The sequence below is a fragment of the Buteo buteo genome, chromosome 22, assembly GCF_964188355.1.
Source record: "Buteo buteo chromosome 22, bButBut1.hap1.1, whole genome shotgun sequence".
NCBI classification, from domain to species: domain Eukaryota; kingdom Metazoa; phylum Chordata; class Aves; order Accipitriformes; family Accipitridae; genus Buteo; species Buteo buteo.
The window spans coordinates 1,892,369-1,910,938 of NC_134192.1; the positions used below are offsets into that span (position 1 = coordinate 1,892,369).

General features: G+C 39.8%; 1 protein-coding gene across 4 annotated transcripts in view; it reads left to right on the forward strand.

Annotated features, from left to right (window-relative positions):
- MTMR8 (myotubularin related protein 8) overlaps positions 1-18,295 on the forward strand; it is a 30,441-nt gene extending 12,146 nt beyond the window's left edge. For 3 of the 4 annotated variants that reach the window (XM_075054280.1, XM_075054281.1, XM_075054282.1), the window contains 6 exons: positions 709-834; positions 2,497-2,546; positions 4,642-4,842; positions 5,264-5,392; positions 6,293-6,419; positions 8,286-17,540. In XM_075054280.1, coding sequence (XP_074910381.1) covers positions 709-834; positions 2,497-2,546; positions 4,642-4,842; positions 5,264-5,392; positions 6,293-6,419; positions 8,286-8,570 — 918 coding nt within the window. In that variant the 3' untranslated portion in view covers positions 8,571-17,540. The other variant, XR_012653993.1, reaches the window with a different exon arrangement.
- Positions 18,296-18,570: the final 275 nt, after the last annotated feature.

Genomic DNA, 18,570 nt, shown 5'->3' on the forward strand with positions numbered 1-18,570 from the left:
AGTGTTTAGACCGGTTTATTTTCTCCTGGTTCTATGTGATGCGGGGACTGCTAATTTTGATTATTCAATGCAGTCTTCATTTCTCCAGAGCTTGTGGCTTTGCAGGTCAGGCAGAAGGAGAAAAGTCACTAAGGCACATGGCCCTTCAGTAATAGTAAAGGGTGTGCAGGCAACACATGGCAAGAGTAGTGACCTTCTGTAAATGTTGTCTTTTCTCACTTAAAATTTTCCCATGTAGCAAGCAAGAAGCTATTTTGTGTTTCTCTTCTGCCGCCGGTACAAGGGGAAGAAGGTGGTCCATATGGGAGGAAGCTGGGATGAGCTCTTCTAATTTTTCTTGGGAAGTTCCTAGTCCACATGTGTCCAATTATTATTCTTTACTCATCCACCAAATTTTCCTTAGAGAAGGGGACTGAGAATTCTTGGCCTTTCAGAAGACTGAGCATTTTGAGATCAGAGGGTCTTTGTTTCTTGACAGTCGGTGTTGCTGACAAGGCATGCTACAACAGTTTATTCTAGTTGGGGTTTCCTATGGGTTGATGGCTATGTGACTAGAAATGGTGCATTTCCGTGGTCCAGATGAGAAATGACAAATTTTCCTCTTGGGTTTTAGGCCAGTCAGGTAAATGCAGATAAATGGATACCATTTAATTACAGTAACCAACCTAGAAAGCTGCTAAACTGTTCTGTCTGGTCTTTCCTTCACAGGCTGTGAAAGATGAAAAAGCTAGTGTGTTAGTCCACTGCTCTGATGGGTGGGATCGCACAGCGCAGGTCTGCTCCCTGGCTAGCCTCCTCTTAGACCCATTTTATAGGACTTTTAAAGGCTTCATGGTAAGAAGACAAATGTTGGAATTTCAAAAATAAAAAGTGCTTCCTGTATTTGAAATGTAAACAGGCCCTAATTAAATGTTTTAGGCCATTTCCTGGAACAAACAGTAGGTGACCTATATAAAAACAGCTTTGATTCTATAAACAAGCTTTAATTGCTGTGAACAGCATGGGCACAAACCGGCAGTGGTTGATTTACAATTCCCAAATCTTTGTTTCCTTGAATGTCCACATGAGAGCCACTAATGAGACATTTCAGCAAGAGATGAGTGAGCAAAGGATGCAACTCTGGCAGCAATCCACAAAAAAAGCAGTGAAGAAGCTTGTCGTTTAAGACTGTTACAGTGAATGGTCTCTTCTCTGCTAGGATTTAAAATTGGGTGAACTCATTCTTGTGCATAGGGCAGCATATAACCTGTATATCACGTAAAATCTGTGCATCATTAAAGAACTTTTTTGAAGCCATTACACATGAATTTGGCCATTTGCTTCTACTCAGGCTTTTTCTTATTTGAAGCCTTCACTGCATAAATGTAGTGCAATCTGTGATGGTTTTTTTCCATTCATCTCTTTTTGCTAAGTACCTGAAAGATAGACTGCTGCTCTTTGTCAGAAGAGTTCCTTAAAAGAAACCCTGAAATCAGAATAATGCAAATTTTGCCTCCTGCAGTGTTTTGCACTGCTAGGACTGTTTCCTTGCATTCTGTGCTAATTTTTTTATTATTTATTTTGCTTCTGGATTATACTGCAATCTTTTAACAGTTAAAATTACATCAGAGTGTGAAACATCTGCCTAGGCTTTGGCTGTGCTCTGGACAATTCTGTATGAACTAAGAAATGTGATTTTGATTAGAAACAGGAGCAGTAACTCCAACAGACAAATGCTTATCTGTCCTCTGAGCAAATGGTTTATATGCACAAATCCTATGACAGTGGTTATTCCTGAATGAATGCAACAAAAGTGTAGAGAATGGAAAAATTTGAAAAGCAATATAACTTAAGTTTTCAAAGAACTCTGTTGTGAATTTCTGCCCTCCTTTTGTTGTTTAAGTCTCTGGATGATGATATCAGGAATTGATCTTTAACTATGATCCAGCAAGGCAAGTAATAATGGATTTAGCATCAGTCACTTGGTTCCTTATGAGCCGTGTGTTTAAGGAAAATACTGCTTCCTTATTTTCTTACATATTGCACAGGCATTCTCTTTAAAAGAGAAGTAGCCATGTAGTTTTCCTGATTTCATCCTGAGCTCCTCAATACACAACTGTACTTCTTATATTCCTATTTGTATGTTAAACATTTGTTGAATTCCACTTGCTGATTTATTTTGCTGAATATCATGATACTCTATTCTGAATTAAATAGTACATAGTGTAATATTAAGCTGTTAATTCTTTTAGATCAGTATGTTTATATATTATGATTTTAACAACATAGAAACTCTCTCAAGGTAGTACTGGGCTTGCTTGAAATAACTTCTGATTCTAACAGCAACATTGTACTCTAAATCACTGTTACTATTTTCATTGGCTTCTATGGATACGCTCAGTAGGGTCAGCAGGTAGCATTGATTGTAAGCTTTTTAGTTTTTAACATCAAAGGCTTCATTTTGCATTTTCTGAACAAAGTAATGGTCTTTTTTTAATCTCTGTTTTGAAACTGAAGGTTCTAATAGAAAAGGAGTGGATTGCAATGGGCCACAAATTCTCACACAGGTAAGAAGAGCATGTTATCTTGGGTGCAGTGACTGGGTGAAGACTTGGCTATGAAACTAACATAGTGTTTTCAGGTTCTTGTACTCCCATGAAACATTTTAAATGAAAATACAGGACAGAGGAGAGAAGATTTGGAAAACACTGGAGTGGGTGACATAAAGCCAGTATCTGCTGGGGTTGTTATTTCACCAATGCTTTTTTTATTACTTTACAAAATCATACTGTCTTGAACAAATTGTATTATGAGTGTTTTCTTACCTGTAAAATCACATTTGTATTGTATGAGGAGTGCTGATGTTCTGGCAAGACACATTAATTCTTCTGCAATCATCTCCTGGAAGAAAATACCAGCTAATGTTTTTCAGGACTTCTACCAAGTTGAAAGCATGAACTTGAGCCCAGTATAGTGCTAAAAACCAATTTGACCTGCATTCTCTAGGCACATTAAAAATGCTATCATTCCTGTAATTGATAGCCTGCATCTAGTAGGGATATTACCTTGAAGTACGTCTTGTTATATTTACCATACAGAAATTAAACTGAGATGGTCCAGAAGAATATGAGGAGGGAAGGGACCGGTCTGTTCAGTGGTGTTAACTTGCTAAAAATTGAAGCTTTGTTCTCGATGTGAAACTGATTCCTGTATTTAATAATAAAACAAATCTGTTTCCTTAAAGTATATCTGGGGGAAAATAAGCGATATGAACATCCTTATACTGGTATATGAGAAGCAGCAGTCAAAGATAAACTGGTCGTTATTGGCCAAGTAAATGTTCTGTGGTCATTGCTTCTGCTTCTTTACGGACTCTTTTTACCTTTCTTGCTTTAAGACCACAAAAACCCCAGAAACCAAAACCTCCTTCTGTTACAAAGGATTGTTCCAAATATGAGAACTTGGCAATGGATACAAAAAGTACTTGAGACATGAATTTCAGCATTGACTGAGAATATGAACTTTTATTCCAGTAGACAAAATCATTCCTCTCATAGTGGTGGCCGGTGCCTTACAGTTCTGACGGAAATCAGTCCTTCATGCTGCTTCTTAGGGTATTGCAGTTGGAATCACAGAACCAGGAACTGGGACTTGATCAGCTAGATTTCTGTCATAAGAAATCTTACTTCATTTCTCCACTTAAGTTTGGGGATGCTTTGTTCCTTTCTGTGGATTTCCAGGTTATATCCCTTCCTAGAAAAGGAGAATTCTTCCCCAAGCTTTTTCTCTTAGGAAAGAACAGTCATTACAGTACAATAGTGTTGGCTGCTTTCCAAAAATGCTATCATTCCTTTTCTGGTTGTTTTTTCTTTTGTGATGAGTTGTAATGAACACCAATAGATCCCTGGCTAGATTTTTATAGAACTAGTAGGGTTATTCTGAACTTCATCTAAAGCTGTAAAAATATTTTTAATTGTTGTTTGGGGATTTTCTTTGTTTGAGTTTGTTGGTGGTTTTTTTTTTTTCTGTCAGAGTAACTGCCTACCAGAATTTCACTCTTGATGTCCATGTGGAGCAAAATCAGGTTGTTCTGTTGCTGCCTGTTGTGGCTATTCCTGTACCATGAAATATTCTCATATCCATAGAAGATTGTAGAGGATGCTTTTTCCCCCCCACGCTGTTTCTTATTGTTCCTGGCAGACAGACAGAATCCCACCAATGTCAACTTTTCTCCCCCAATTAAGAGCTAGCATTAGTTTCTTATATTTGAGCAATAGATTTTTTGGGGGAGAATATTGGGGTTTTTTTCCCTTGTGCTAACGTTGTAGCATAGGCTCAGGAACTCCTATTTCACAAATATTTCTTGTGATGCTTGCAACTGTTATGTAGGCTCTTCCATTGCTAATTTTACTTTAGAGAAAGGGACATTGCACAATTCTTGTCACTTCTACCAGGCACCCTTGGAGAACAAGTAATGCTGAGGGTGGTACACCTTAACATACAGTTGCTGTAAGATAAACCATGTGGGGTTTTTCTCTGACTCTGCAGAATAATTTCTTATTCTAGTAGTGAAGAAAACTTCCCAGTTGTTTAATGGTGAGGGGATTCTTTTTTTTGTTGGGTGACACAGGGTTTAACCTTGTTTTGCTTGCATTTTTCTAGGTGTGGCCATTTGGATGGTGACCCCAAAGAAGTATCCCCTGTCTTCACTCAGTTCATTGAATGTGTCTGGCAGCTCATGCAGCAGTTCCCGTGCACATTTGAGTTCAACGAGCGTTTCCTTCTTGAAATCCATGACCACGTCTACTCCTGCCAGTTTGGCAACTTCCTTGGGATCTGTCATAAGGAGCGTGAGGATCTGAAGTGAGTTGGCAGTTTACAGAGCCAACAGTCTAGAAGTCCTTTTAAATGTCAGAAAAAGGGCAGGTAGTGTTTTGTGTGTTTTTAATGTAATTGTAGATTGGTTAAGGTTAACACTGTCTTGACAGATGCTTCTGTTCTACAGAAGTGTGAAAAAAAATTAAAGATTAATTATATCCCCGAAGACAGATGTTTCAGCTTGGCCCACAGTAATAACTTGCAGATACCCCATTTGGATTAGATAGTGTCCATTTTAAATTATTATATATTCCTCAGTGATGTTCGTTGTGTTTATGAAATTAATCAGATACTGTGTAAAAGATAATTCATAGCTCCCTTAATCTAATTCTACTCAGAACAGCTAGCGTTATTAATCCACTTGATTCTTTTTTTTTAGTGATTAGATGTTCTTTGTAATTGACAGAATCTTTGAGAAGACCCATTCTCTGTGGCCTTTCCTCTTACAGAAGAAGCAAGAATTGAGAAATCCTTTGTACAGAGGATTTACAGCATACAAAGAGCTTCAACCAAACACACTACCTTTCAGTTTCCAGTAAGTTGCTTATTTAAGAAGGGGGACATTTCTTTCATTGTAACGTAGGTTGGTAATTAAGGTTTAATAAACCAAATTTTCACTGATTAGCATGGTTTGTTTTACCTTTCCCCTCCATTCCTCATCCATAAACTGAGAGTAGTAGTGCACAGGTAATTGCTAAATAAGTGCAGGTACTGTAATTTAAAATAATATTTTTTTCTTTGGTGTTGAGAAAGAGGGTGGGGAAAGGCAAGGAAAAGAACTTCACATGTGTAGATAGACGCGCGCACACACTCTGCTTGCTCTGTCAAATTTACATGATAGGGTGGGCAATTGTTAAAGAAAGTTCCTCCTTTTCTCCTTTTTAATATATATTAAGGAAGTCTTTCAAACAGGAATTTCAGTGCCCAGTCACACCCAGGCTTATACAGTCAAGGCGGTTTTCACAAGAGGGATTTCTTGTTGCCATGTCTGTTTGCTTGCCCAGGGTGTTACAGCTGAAGTGGTTAGTTTTGCTTTGTTTCTGGCTCACTCCTGTTCTCTGCTGAGAGAGAGAGGGATGCAAATGTGTTTTTAAGTGCTATGTGTGGTTACTGACAGGCAAAGGGTTTTAATAAAAGTGGGGAGGTAGGACAAACTGAGGACTTGAAGGTGAACTACCCAAGCCTCTGCTAAGCCTGCTATAGAAAAAAAGTGTGTTTTCGTCTTATGCTAATACCTACTGCCAGTGCCTGTGGATCATAAGGCAGAAGTACTTAAATCCTCAGAAATTTTTTTTTTAACCTTATGAAAATTTGTCCATTAAAATCAATTACTAGTCTCAATTTGGTGCAAATTTTTTCCTTAAACAGTATGTAGTTTGTTGGCCAGTAGTGTGCAGTTGGCCACCTAATCCTCTTTTCTTGCCCTGTTCTTGAGGTTTTGGTGTGGGATGTATAATCGCTTTGACAAAGGAATGCATCCAAAACAGCGTGTATTGGACCATCTGCTAAGCTGCATGAGCCAAAAGATGAAACTGGAGGACAATGCATCTGAACTGGAAAATGTGAGTCCTGAATCTTAACAATATTTAAAATCACATGATGGTTTTGGCAAATATAACTGGGATTGAACATTGGCACTGAATAATCACTGAATAATTGTTTCAACATGCTGGGCAGAGCTGGGCAAAATGATGGGTTAAATGATGTTGCTGTAATAAATAGGTTTGATTACCCAAAATTCTCATCCAGTAGGTAAAAGCTGTGTTTGGTCAAGTTCTGTTGCAGACTCATGATGTTCTAATTCTCTAAACAAAGCAGGTGTTAAAATAACATCTGGGTTTCAACTTCACTTCCAGCAAACTTCAAGGGAGAGGGAGAGAAGAAAAGAATGGGCCTGCTTTCCCCCCCACATAAATAACATGAATATATAAAAATATTCTTGGTTTTGGCTTGTCCCCACATTTTGCTTTCCTGCCTTCTCATTTGCAAGCCCCATTGGAAAAACTGATGATCGACCAGGTATTAAAACAGTTGAGTTACTTAAGTGGGTTTTCATGTAATGGTCAAAATGTAGCTGGATCGTGTACGCTGAAGTATCTTCTAAAAGTGGCTACCTCGGATTTGAAGTGCTTTGCTAAAACAAGACTGGGAATCTGGCACATGTACTACTAGTGTTCTGTGGTATTGGAGAGCAGAGATCTTCTGTCCAGAATAACCAGTTTCTCTCCTTCAACCCAGAATAATAAAGTAAACAGCAACACACTTCATAGTTTGGTCAGTTCTGATCAGATTCCCCAGAGTGTTATATTTCTCTATGTGAAGATGTAGGTATCTATCTCAGCAGTGCAAGACAAGGAAAAAAAAAAAAGTAGTCTTGTTAGCTTTTGAAATGCTGTAGGTTTGTGTTTCCATATGTATTGGGGCTGGTTGAGATGGAGTTTATTTTCCCCATAGCCCTTATAGTGCTGTGCTGTGTATTGGTAGCTAGAAAGGTGTTGATCACACAGCAGTGTTTTGGCTACTACTGAGCAGTACTCACAGCATCAAGGCTGTCTCTCCAACATTCCCTCCCCTCACCCCCAAACGCCAGTAGGCTGGGGTGGGCAGGGTCTTTGAAAGGGGATGCAGCCAGGAGAGCTGAAACAAACTGTCCAAAGGGATATTCCATACCATATGACATCGGCTCAGCAATAAAAACCAAGAGGAAGGTGGGGGAGGCATTTGTTATTATGACATTTGCCTTCCGGAGCAACCACTACATGTACTGGAGCCCTACATCCTAGGAAGTGGCTGAATATCACCTGCTGATGGGAAGTAGAGAATAAATCTTTTGTTTTCCTTTGCTTCCATGCATGGCCTTTGCTTGTGCTGTATTAAACTGCCTTTACCTTGACCCATGAGGGTTTTTTTCCATCTTATTTTCTGCCCCCTGCCCCATCTTGCTGAAGAGGGGAGCGATAGAGTGGCTTAGTGTGCACCTGGCATTCAGGGTCAATCCACCACTGTCCTGTACAGCTGCCTGAAAGAAGTGTGGCTTTTCTTTATGCTCAAGGCTCTACTTGCAATATCCTTTCCATGCATATTTAAAAACAAACAAACAAACCCCAAAACCCAAGCCACAAACAAACCAAAAAAACCCTAAAAATACAGTAGCAGGAGAGTCCTCTAAAAATACACCAGGAAGAAGACCTATCAGTGTCCTTTGTTAGGTTAATGTGAATGCTGAAAACTTTAGTTTTATTAATTAAACAATGATGTTTCTATCAAACATGTAAGGGTCTATGCCTGTGTACTTTAATGCTGGATTATAGAGCTGAAAAAGAGGCACTGGCACAGGCCTATTATGTTGACAGTTGTTTTTTGTGTATCTCTGACATCTGGGAATAATAGCTTTCATTATTTTTTTTAATGTCTTTTTATTTGTGTAGAAACTTCCTTTCCTTGATGGTCCTTTGCCCAGTGAAGCTTGCTCCTTATCTAAAGTAGGACGTGCTGCTTCAAAAACACCGATGCTCAACACTCCTCAGGATTATGAAGGGGAACCACCTCCTGTGTTGAGCAATGGTGCCTCAGCAGGGGATATAGGTGTTGTGTCAGATGTGGACCAAAAGCACAAAGAGAACCTGTCTCCTCACCAGGACCTCCATGATCTTAATGACACCGTTAACATGTTAAACGCTGAAGCTAAGGATGGAAAGCCTCAGCACCATTGATCGGCTCTGAGAACTGTGTTCAGTGAAGCAGGCGCTTGTGGTGGTGAGGCATAAGGGAGCTGTGCCTCCGCGAGGGTGTAGACCACCTAACCATTTACAGCTAATTGTGAGTACGTATGTTTGCAGGGAGCTGTGCTCACTGTAGAGAAGATGGTCCCCGTTTGGTTTGGTTTGCATCGTTTTGCAGTTCAAATGATGAAGATGTGTACAGAGCTGCCCAGAAGGCTACCTTGAGTTAGTGTAAACCTTATTTTTCAGTGAAAACACAATGTGTGTTTAAGGTTTATGACTGCCTGCCAGGACTGGTATTTCAAGCTGAAAGAAATCTTGGCCAATTAACATGGGGCTTAGGAGTTGTGCAGTGTTTATAACCGGAGTAGGAAAGACGCAATCCATTTGTTCTCAGTGGTGGTGCAAGGTCATCTTAAAATGATAAAAAAATTCAGTTCAGCTTAAAATGATTAAAAAAAAAAAAAAGACCCAGACTTTTCTTAGCTGTGAATGAATCTCTGCATGGACCCTCACCTTGTGGCGGAACTGATTCATTTTTTGTTTCCTATGCATATTTGTTAAACAAAAACAAACCCCCCTGTGCCTTTTTATGGAGACCGTTTTAATGTCTAGCCACGCAACGTACTATTTTTATTATTGTAGTGTAGAGTGTAGTATTTGGTCTTCTTTGTAGTCAGTATTTTTAAACAAGGTTTTTTATCTGCTGCCGGCTTCTCCAGGATCTTTGCTGATCCCCTGAGTTTAGTAGCTTCTTTCTAAGCTGACCTTTCAAAGAATAAGCTTTTATGGACCTCATTTCCCGATTGTCAGAGTGCAGCAAGCCACAAAGACAGCCTGTAACACATGAGTTTTTGACAGAGGGAAGATTAGAAATGAGAAAAGATAGGAAAAAAATTATATGGTATTTTTCTCTTTTGTTTTGTTTTATGATCTTGGTTAAATTGAAGTAAGAGAGTAACTCTCTGTTCTAAGCTGGAATCCATGTGCTTTCCTCACATCCATCGATGAGGCAATAATTACAGATTACGTGTGTTCTGTTATTGAAATGGGGCCTAAAATGATTACTTCACATCACATGCTGAGTGATTATAATGAATGTTATCTTGGATGTTAAAATTACATGAAGCGTAGAGATGTTTTGTCTGTACTGTCAAGATGTGGTGAGATAAACAGTATCTCTCACGGCAATGAACTTTCTAATTTTGTGAAGCTGGTGGCAAAACGTAAATTGGGATGTGACCCCTTACTGGAACAAGAAGTGGACATCTTTGCTTGTGGCTGTGGCTCCAGCTTGGACTCACTCCAGTGCTTGTTAACACTACTTCGTTTCTTTAAACTGCAGTAATCTCAGCTGGAGATACTAGTTCAAAGTTGCAGGTTTAAAACAGAGATGTATATTCCATTTATACAGAAGTCTTGTGAAGAAACAAGGGCTTGTCTCCCCAGGGAAATGGATGGCCCAGGAAAGCTGTTCTACAGTACTTTTTCCAGACAAGCTTCTATAGATGTGCTTAATTGCACAGAGTCCCTTTGTGCAGCTTAATTTAAGATGCTTTTCTGCTTTCTTTTGGATCCCGTTATTTAAATTAATGCTGCCATTAGGTCTTTAAATCAGTTTTTCTCTTTTATAAAAACTTGAAACAAACTGAACATATTTTCTAAGTTAGCCCTTCCAATTTACAATAAAAAGTAGAAACATTCTATTATAGCATCGTAAAATGCAGTAGCCATTGTTCATATGCTTACAACATACGGTGGAATGACTAGGTTTAGTTTCAGTGTTCAAGATAAAGTAGAAAATGAAAAAAAAAAAACCAAAACCACAAACTCCCCTGAGTGTCTCACTTTGGGTAAGAAAATATATATTTTATTAAGCATATCAAAAGACCCAAGGAGAAGGAGCAATACCTGAGAACACAGAGTTTCTTCAATGCCTAGAATGGCAAGAGAAACTTTAAGTGTTGCAGGTATTTCAGTCTTAAAGCAAGTAATATAGTTGTTTTCAAGGCAGGAGTGAGAGAACTACAATGTGTGATTGATTTAAAAACTAAGCATATAAAATACTGAAGCAGATAGGCTTAGGTAGAAGATGGTCGAAATTTGTTGTGTGGGTGCATATAAAAATACTGCATCATCCAACAGCTATATATTTTATTTTGAAGGATGCACATTTCTGAATGCATCTTTTTTTAATCTCAAGTATCTGCTGTTGAGTCTCTTTGCTCCTAACAAGAGATCTGCTAAGCTCCTAACATTAAGTTAGTCTACCAGCCTTTTAGCTTTGCTGTATCCACGTACTCCTCAAGCAAAGAGATTGCACCCTAAGTCTTACTCTGGCTGCTCTAGTTACCCAGGGTCTGGAATCTGCTGTAGATTTCCACTGGAGGGTATTTGGGAGATTATTTCCCTTTGCGTCTTCATAGTGTAAAAGCTCAATTTCACACGTGCACTTTGCATTTTGGAGCCCATTTCATATGGACTGATAGATCAACCCTGTCTTTTCTTTGGAGGTGGTAGAAGAGTGTAGTGGATAGTATGCATGGCTTCTTAAATAGATAACTCCAAAATGGTAAATGAGACCAAGACCGGCACTTTTTAGGACCAGTTATTCTAGATATCATTGTTTCTTTTAATGTGTTCTCTAGTGAAAATTAGAGATACAGAACTGTAGACAATTTTGACTGACTACTTGAGGGATTTAGGTATGCCATTGGTTAATCATTGCATAAAACCATTTTTCAGAAGGTTTCTCTAAATGTTTACACATTGCCTTGTCCTTTGAATTACCATAGATTACCTTGAAAAAAGTATAATAATCTTTGCTTATCCCTAAAACATGATGCTGACATCCCTACAAATCCTTCTTGACTACAATATTACTACAGGTGCATATAACCGTGAAAAGATTACTTCATACACTGAAAGTATTAGTAAGCTTTTAGTAATCTTGCTGCTTTTGACTTCAGTAACAAAACAATGGATGACTTTTTACTTTGAAATGCAAAACCTAGCCAAAAAAAAAAAAAGGTAATGGTCTGTCTTTTTAAACCTCTTGGATTTAATATATACAAACCTGGTCAAAGTCTACAACATACTAAAGATCATTCATGCTGGTGCTGTAAATGTACAGAGCTGGAAAAGATTCCAGGGTTTCCGGGCTTTCCATGAGATTATTTGTTTGAAAACCGATTAGCTAGAAGCTTTGTAGTTTTGACGGAAACTCTTGGGTGTTTCAAGACCAAAAATGAAAAGCTGTTCAAAGCACTGCAGTGTGTCCTCAGGTCTCTGATCAGCTAGGATTGGCTTCCCAGAGCCTTGCAGAAAGCCTGTGTTCACTTGTTGCAGAGTGTCCTGCTGACAGTGGTGAGCGACTTGATTATATGTTCCCTAAAAGTGTTGAAGGAAATCTAAAAGCTGTTACGTCGGAATCTTCTTTTGTAAGCACTGTGTAGGTGAAAAGTTACTATAACTTATTTATTCCTAGCGAAGCATCCATGCATCGTGAAGTCACGAATGCTGGAGTTTTTTTATTTGGAGCTGTTAAGTGAGCAATGCAACTTGCTGCTTTCCGTTTGGACTCCTCTGACTGGGAGAACTGGGCTGGAGGAGGTATCCTATTTGCTGCGGATGGGCTCTGTTTGTGTAAAACTTTCTTTTCTGGAGTACCTCTTGCTTTACTAAGATACTCCATGGTATTGTGGTTTCATGCCTGTACATAGTGTCTCTCTTGCTACAAACAGGTATAGCATTGCAATGGGCAAGTGCCTGTAATATTATGCGTTAAAGCTACTACTTTGAAGTAGAAGAGGGACTCGCGTAGCTTTATTTCTTGGTTGAAAAGTCTTAATGTGAACTTCACAATGCTGGATTCTTAAATTGTATTTTGTTTTGCAGTTGTCGCCTGTGGTAGAGAAAATCCAATCGGTGCTGTTTGCTTTACAGAAAAAAAGGGAATAATTGGTTTGCCCACAGATGTTGTAGTTCTCAATTGGCCCTCTTTCATGGGAGAGAAAAAGCAGTTTGTTAAAGCCTATAGGCATAACATACCTCTAGCTGCATGTTCTGTTCCTGCTCTTAGTAAATGCCTTTCAGTTAAGTGTTAAGGAGTAAAATGCACCTGCTGTGTGGGTGTTCACTGGTACATCAAGCTACCCTGGATAGGATGGGGAAGGAGGTTTGCTTGTAGGTAGCTGGTAAGCTTCAGTTTGCTTCAGTAAGCTTCTGAAGTCCTGGTGAGAGAGATTTGCTGGGAGCTGAATGTGCGCAGAGCTTCACAGGATCTCTGCCTCGAGTTAAAGCTTGTTGGGTTACAGGTGGAAATCTCCATGTGGGTGAAGTGCCCCATGTCTGTTGTTTCCATCGCGTTTGGAGATGGTGAGCCATAATAGGTCTCAGAAAGCACCCTTGCGTCTAACAAAGCTGTAGCACCTGCAGGGAAAGCATTTAAAAGACCTCTTGTGCCAGACGCTGCTTCGGTTCACTTTCTGGCAAAACTGGTCTTTGGGTAGCTTCAGTGCCTGACAGTTGCTCCCCCAAAGGGACCAGTTCTTGGCACTGCTTAGTAATGAATATTTGCGAGTGACCAGGAGAATTCAAAATGTCTGCTGTTTTGCTCTTCTCCCCTTCCCCACCGCTCTGCGTTGAGTGCTGCGGTCATTTTTGTACGGACCTAACACGGTTATTCCTTGTTTACGCACTGTCCCTCTGGCACATATAGGCACTTAGTGTGCCTCAGAGCGGAGTGGGGGGAAGAATCTGTTCTGAATGTAGTAGTTTTGTTTTAATTAATACACAGCACTTAATTAGATGAGGAATGTCTCGAACCAGGTGATGTTAAAGTCCATGTTTTCGTAAGCATCTTTAGCACTAGGAGCAGCCAGGTCGGTGCCAATTGCAGTCGGTGTAATTTGTTAGGGCAAGTATTTTAATGTACAGTGCTGCGTCCTTTTGGCATCTCTGAACTACAAAAGCAATGCAGAAAGAGGGTAGGTTAGAATGGCTGACCTATATCTCTTCTCATATCATTTATCTATGTATATGCGTCTCTATTTATGTAGCAGCATACTACTGGAATAACTTGTAGCACTGGATCTAGTCATATGTAACTGAGCACACATGTACTTTTCCTATCGTCCACAAACTGATCTTTGTAGGAACGTACCTAAAATTGTGTGTAGTACTCGGCTGAAAAGTGTAAATGTTTTTGCTCTTTCTGTAAGTCAGTCGCTATTTTTGTCAGTGTAACTGTTGAGGGACAGTTGTATAAAATTGTGGATGATGAAATCCCATATTCTTGAATGTGCTGCGATGGCTGTATACGTGTAAGTCATTTTAGTTAATGCACTGCTTAAAAAGAAATTGTACCATGTTTAGAGGAGCACTGTGTCTTCTTTTTCTCTAAATATATTTGTTCCATGAAGTTTCACTTGTATTACAGTTTATTTTTATTCCCTACAAAAATAAATACCTTGCCTTTTTAAAGTAAATGACTAGGCTGTTTATTGGTTAATTAAACTCAAAGCAGAACTTCACCCTTTGAAATGTGAAATCAATTAAAGACTCTTAAGTAGTGAGCTTATCTTAAGGTGAGTGTGATTCCACTTTCCCTTCTTTTAAAGAATAGAAACTAGGTGACCTCATTGGTTTCAAAGGGACTGCTGAGTGCAGCACTGCTCAGTCTTTAAAAAAAAAAACAAACCAAAACCAAACACAAAGTAATAATACTAGTGAAGCTGTATTAAATCTTAGTATCTTCTGCACAGTTTGTTACTCTGATGTTTTTTTAATTAGATTTTTCTTTATGTATTAAAACAGAATACCTTTTCTGTGTTTTCTTCCTCCTGGAAAGCTGTTTAACCCTCACTTGTGGATAAGTCTGTTTACAGGTGGCTCCAGGCTGACTTAAAAAGCTTTCCGGGAAGGAGCTAGACCTTTCTTCTGGCTGGCTGTAAGGAATAGAGTCTGACCTTTATGGGTGTTGTGTGGTACCAGGTGAATAGATGTTTTTTCTGATAGCTTTGAATGAAGAATCCACAGTCCAGCTGCTGATGGTATCATTTAAAAATGCTCTTTATCCAATTCTTTTTAATTGTAACTTCAGTAGTGAGTCAAGGTGGGGGGTTTTTTTGAGTGCAAACTGAAGTGAGGTGGGAGAATGCTCAAGGACGAGGGAGATTCCAGGTGCAAAATTTGCCTCATGTTTATAACCAAGGTTGGAATTGGTGCTTTAATAACTTACAGCTGTGCAGCAACAGTCAAATACAACAATTAAATACAGGTTTGCAAAGCAGAGAGAAATTAAGTGATACATGTTAATTTTATGTTTATAAGGCTTTACAGAATGCTTCAGGATGCCATTTGGATTGGTAAATTAATGTAAATGGTTTAAATCTGGCAAGGCAAGGTAGGCTATTTTAGTAATTAATTTTAAAATAAGCATCTGGAGGTTTTTTTTAATACTCTGTGTGGGAGCTGGAGGAGCTGAGTGACAGGGATGTGACTTGCAGAAGAACATGCAGAAGGTCAGCAGGAGAGATGGAGGAGCCATTTTTCCCAGGGCACTTTAGCACCAGACTGTTCAGCCTCTGCTCCTAAATACAAAGAGCCCTGAACCATCCATCATCAGTGGGGGGGGGTCAGCCTGTGAGCAAAAGGAATAGAGCCAGGGCCAATACCTCTTACCCAGCCCCAATGAGTATTTTCTACTGCAATGTGTGTCCTAAAAATGGGTATTTCTTTTCTATTATTAAGGCAAAAAAATAAGCCTGACACTTGGGTATAGTCAGTCCCCAGATGTTTCAAAGTCTTTTTTCCTTCTTGCTAATTTTAAGTGTTCTTAATGTTGCCAGTGAAATCCTTCATTTACCTCAATTAGACTTGCCTTGCATTTAATTGGATTATTAGCATTAACACTGACTCAAATTGATAAAGCTGTAATTTACACATTTGGGGAAAACTTACTGTCTGTTTGACAGCATCTTTGCTGAGGATGATTTAAAACTTCCCTGTTGAAGCTAACTTTAGCTTTGAGGGGGCAGGTTCCATTTAGAGTCATCGTAGGAGTATTGCTAAAGACTTATGTTTTTAACAGCTCTCAGGAAATACCTTATGCTGAATAAAAATACTGATCATTAAACTTGATTGGAGGTATGTACTGAAAGATCACTGGTTTAAGGTCAAGTCTGCTGTTCTAAGTTCAGATAGAAAAAGCAGTTGAGTTAGCCTGCTTTCTTGTTGAGGTTCAGGTTCGTATGTGCCAAGGATACCTTGAAATATTGATTTGTTTTCATTCTGCATCAGTGTGTTCTTTGTTGCAGTAGAGAAATAATACTTGATTTTTTTAGTGGCAATGTAACTTTGTACTCAAGTTTTATTCGGTTCAGTTACCATCACTTAAAGATGGCAGTGATGATTTGGTAGAGATATATTGGTGTTAAGGCTTCATGCATATATGTAAAATGGACAAACTCTGCTGGTATTGAAATTTTTGGGTTGACGACTTAAAAACAAAACAACCAAAAACAACCAAACAAAAACAAACAAACAAACAAAACCAGCCAACCCAGACCAGCAGCACAAAGAGCATCTTTTAATCTGTTTACACAGGCAAGGACATGAGATACTCTCGCTGCTCTCAGTATGGTGCAGGAACAGGATTGAACCTTCACCGTAGCCATTTGCTGCTGAGGTGTCTTAATTGTAATTTCTGCTGCATGTATCAGCTTCTAAATCCAAGTGTTCTCCTGTAACTTGTATTTTCTTTCACTTGAGGGGAGTGGAGGGGGCTGGGTCAGATACAAAACCCAGTAGCCTTAAGAGTAATAACCCTTCTGTAAGTCAGCCCTGTTTCCCATGGCTCTGTTGCAGTGGTTTTGGGAAAAGAGAACACTACTTACTGAATCTTGATTCACACACCCCCAAACCCCCCCCGCCTCAACAAAGAACAGTTCTCAGAGTATGCTCAGCTGTGGGAGAGAAGCAAGGAATCCAGCGTGAGTGGGAATCAATAAAAATATATACATAAGCCCCCTTGCAAAAAAAACCCAAACACGTATGGATCTGCAGAATTAGCAGGCGCTGCTCTTGGCCGATAGCTTTGCAGGCTAGCACACCGGGAGCCACGCAGATATATGGACCAAAGGCTGAGGCTGACTGGACTCTCCAAAACTTGAGTGTTCTGTAAGTGTTCCAGTTTTTGTGCAGTATCTAAGGGCAGTCCCCTCCCTGGTGAGGCACTCAAAGGTACTTAAGCTTAACACAGACTTTTACAGCTCTTGCCTGACAAGGGAAACCAGAGAGAGGATAAAGATATGGGGACTTTTGCCATTTTAAGGAAACCTGATCCAATTCTTGTGTTTTATCCTATTCATATATCCCTTCATACAGCATTTTAGATCTTGATGCTTTCCTTTTCCTGTTTTTTTTCGTTGGGTTTTGGGGTTTTGGGTTTTTTTGGATGATCAGTAACATTTTGAAAGCAATGATTTTTGTTGTGCAGTGATCCAGTGTGTGTGTGTGGCTTGAGAAAATGTTTGGGGTAAATCTAGCAATTCATACGGATCAGAAATTCTGTTTCTGAAGGGTGGTTGTTGCAGTTTTACCTGCTGTTGGAGAATCCTTTAAGAGCAGATAGTTCTCCCATGCCTGCTCTTACTGCCTGATATTTTGAATAATCAAAAAAACCTTATTGAATATCTGGCTTGTGATCTCAGGGCAAAGATGCTTTTGGGGGTGGCATGCATCAGAGCTTAGGAATGGAAACGAGCACATTTTAGCATTGTCAAATAAAAGCAGAGAAGACCCCCTAGGTTCTCCCAGGAACAACTTCTAAGTGTTGCCAGTCCTGGAGCACACTTAGAAGAGTGTACTGGGGCAAACAGGCAGATTTATGTGAATGATAGGTGTCACGCTGGTAACTCGCGTAATGAAGAGCGGGCACGTGCTCAGTTTGGTTTCTGTATTTCAGGTCCTTAATGATCATTTTCTCGCATTGGTTCACAGCTGCTGGCTCCAGCACATCCTTGGATCTAAAAGGAAAGCAGCTCCTGGAAGGCGGTGGAAGCAGGGAGCTGTCTTGCAACACTGCCGAACTTCTGAGGCTCCGATGCTGCTGAAATCCCTCAAGGAATTAGAGCTCCTGGAGGAAAAGAAAGAGTTGCAGAATTCCTCTTTCAGTTCTAACTACATATTTTGTGTGTTAATGCACCCATTAAATTGTGAAGTGCCTAAGAAAGGGCCCTGAGAGCTGTTGTGTGGGTGCATACAGTTTAAGCAAGGGATGGTCCACAGGTATTTGTGCCTTCTCGTGGTTAATACTTGAATCACATTGCTGCTGGAGCCACCTCCAAGCTGGGTGGTGAGAAGGTGGCCAGCAGAATAGGCAGGTCTAAGCACTGGAAGGCTGCGAGCAGATGTTTTGATCAGCACGGAGGGAAATTCCCAAGTTCAAAGGCTTTGCTGTGGTTCGGCAGTGACTTAGAGTTCAAAGGCAGGAGTCAGAAGTAGCCCCATGCAATAACTGCATTTCCGACCTTGAGGACTGTTAGTAAATCCTTAATCCCTGCTAAATGATTTAGTTGGTGCTGTTTAGTGCTAAACTTTTAAATCAGAATGCTTAGCAGTGTTAAATCAGAAAGCTCATTACCTCTTTTCAGCTGTGTTAATAACTATAATCTTTTTGATGGAAGCAACTTCATTGGACAGGACTTGCCTTCCCAAAAAAACTTCTTGACTGACATTAAATATACTTCTGCCCTTTAATTATTCCCTAGTTAATGGAGGGCTGATAAAGGAGTTGCTTTGCCTGCAGCATGTGTCAGATCAGCCAGCGGTTCGGGGCAGCCCGGTTGCACTTGGAGCTCAGGCAGAAGGTGAAGGCTTCTCCCGACTCCTCAGCCTTCCCCCGTGTTTGAAGCATTGGGAAGCTTATCCAAAATGGGTCAGGCTTATCAGTCGCCTCTCCTTGGGCTCCTGTTTGGGGTTTATCTGA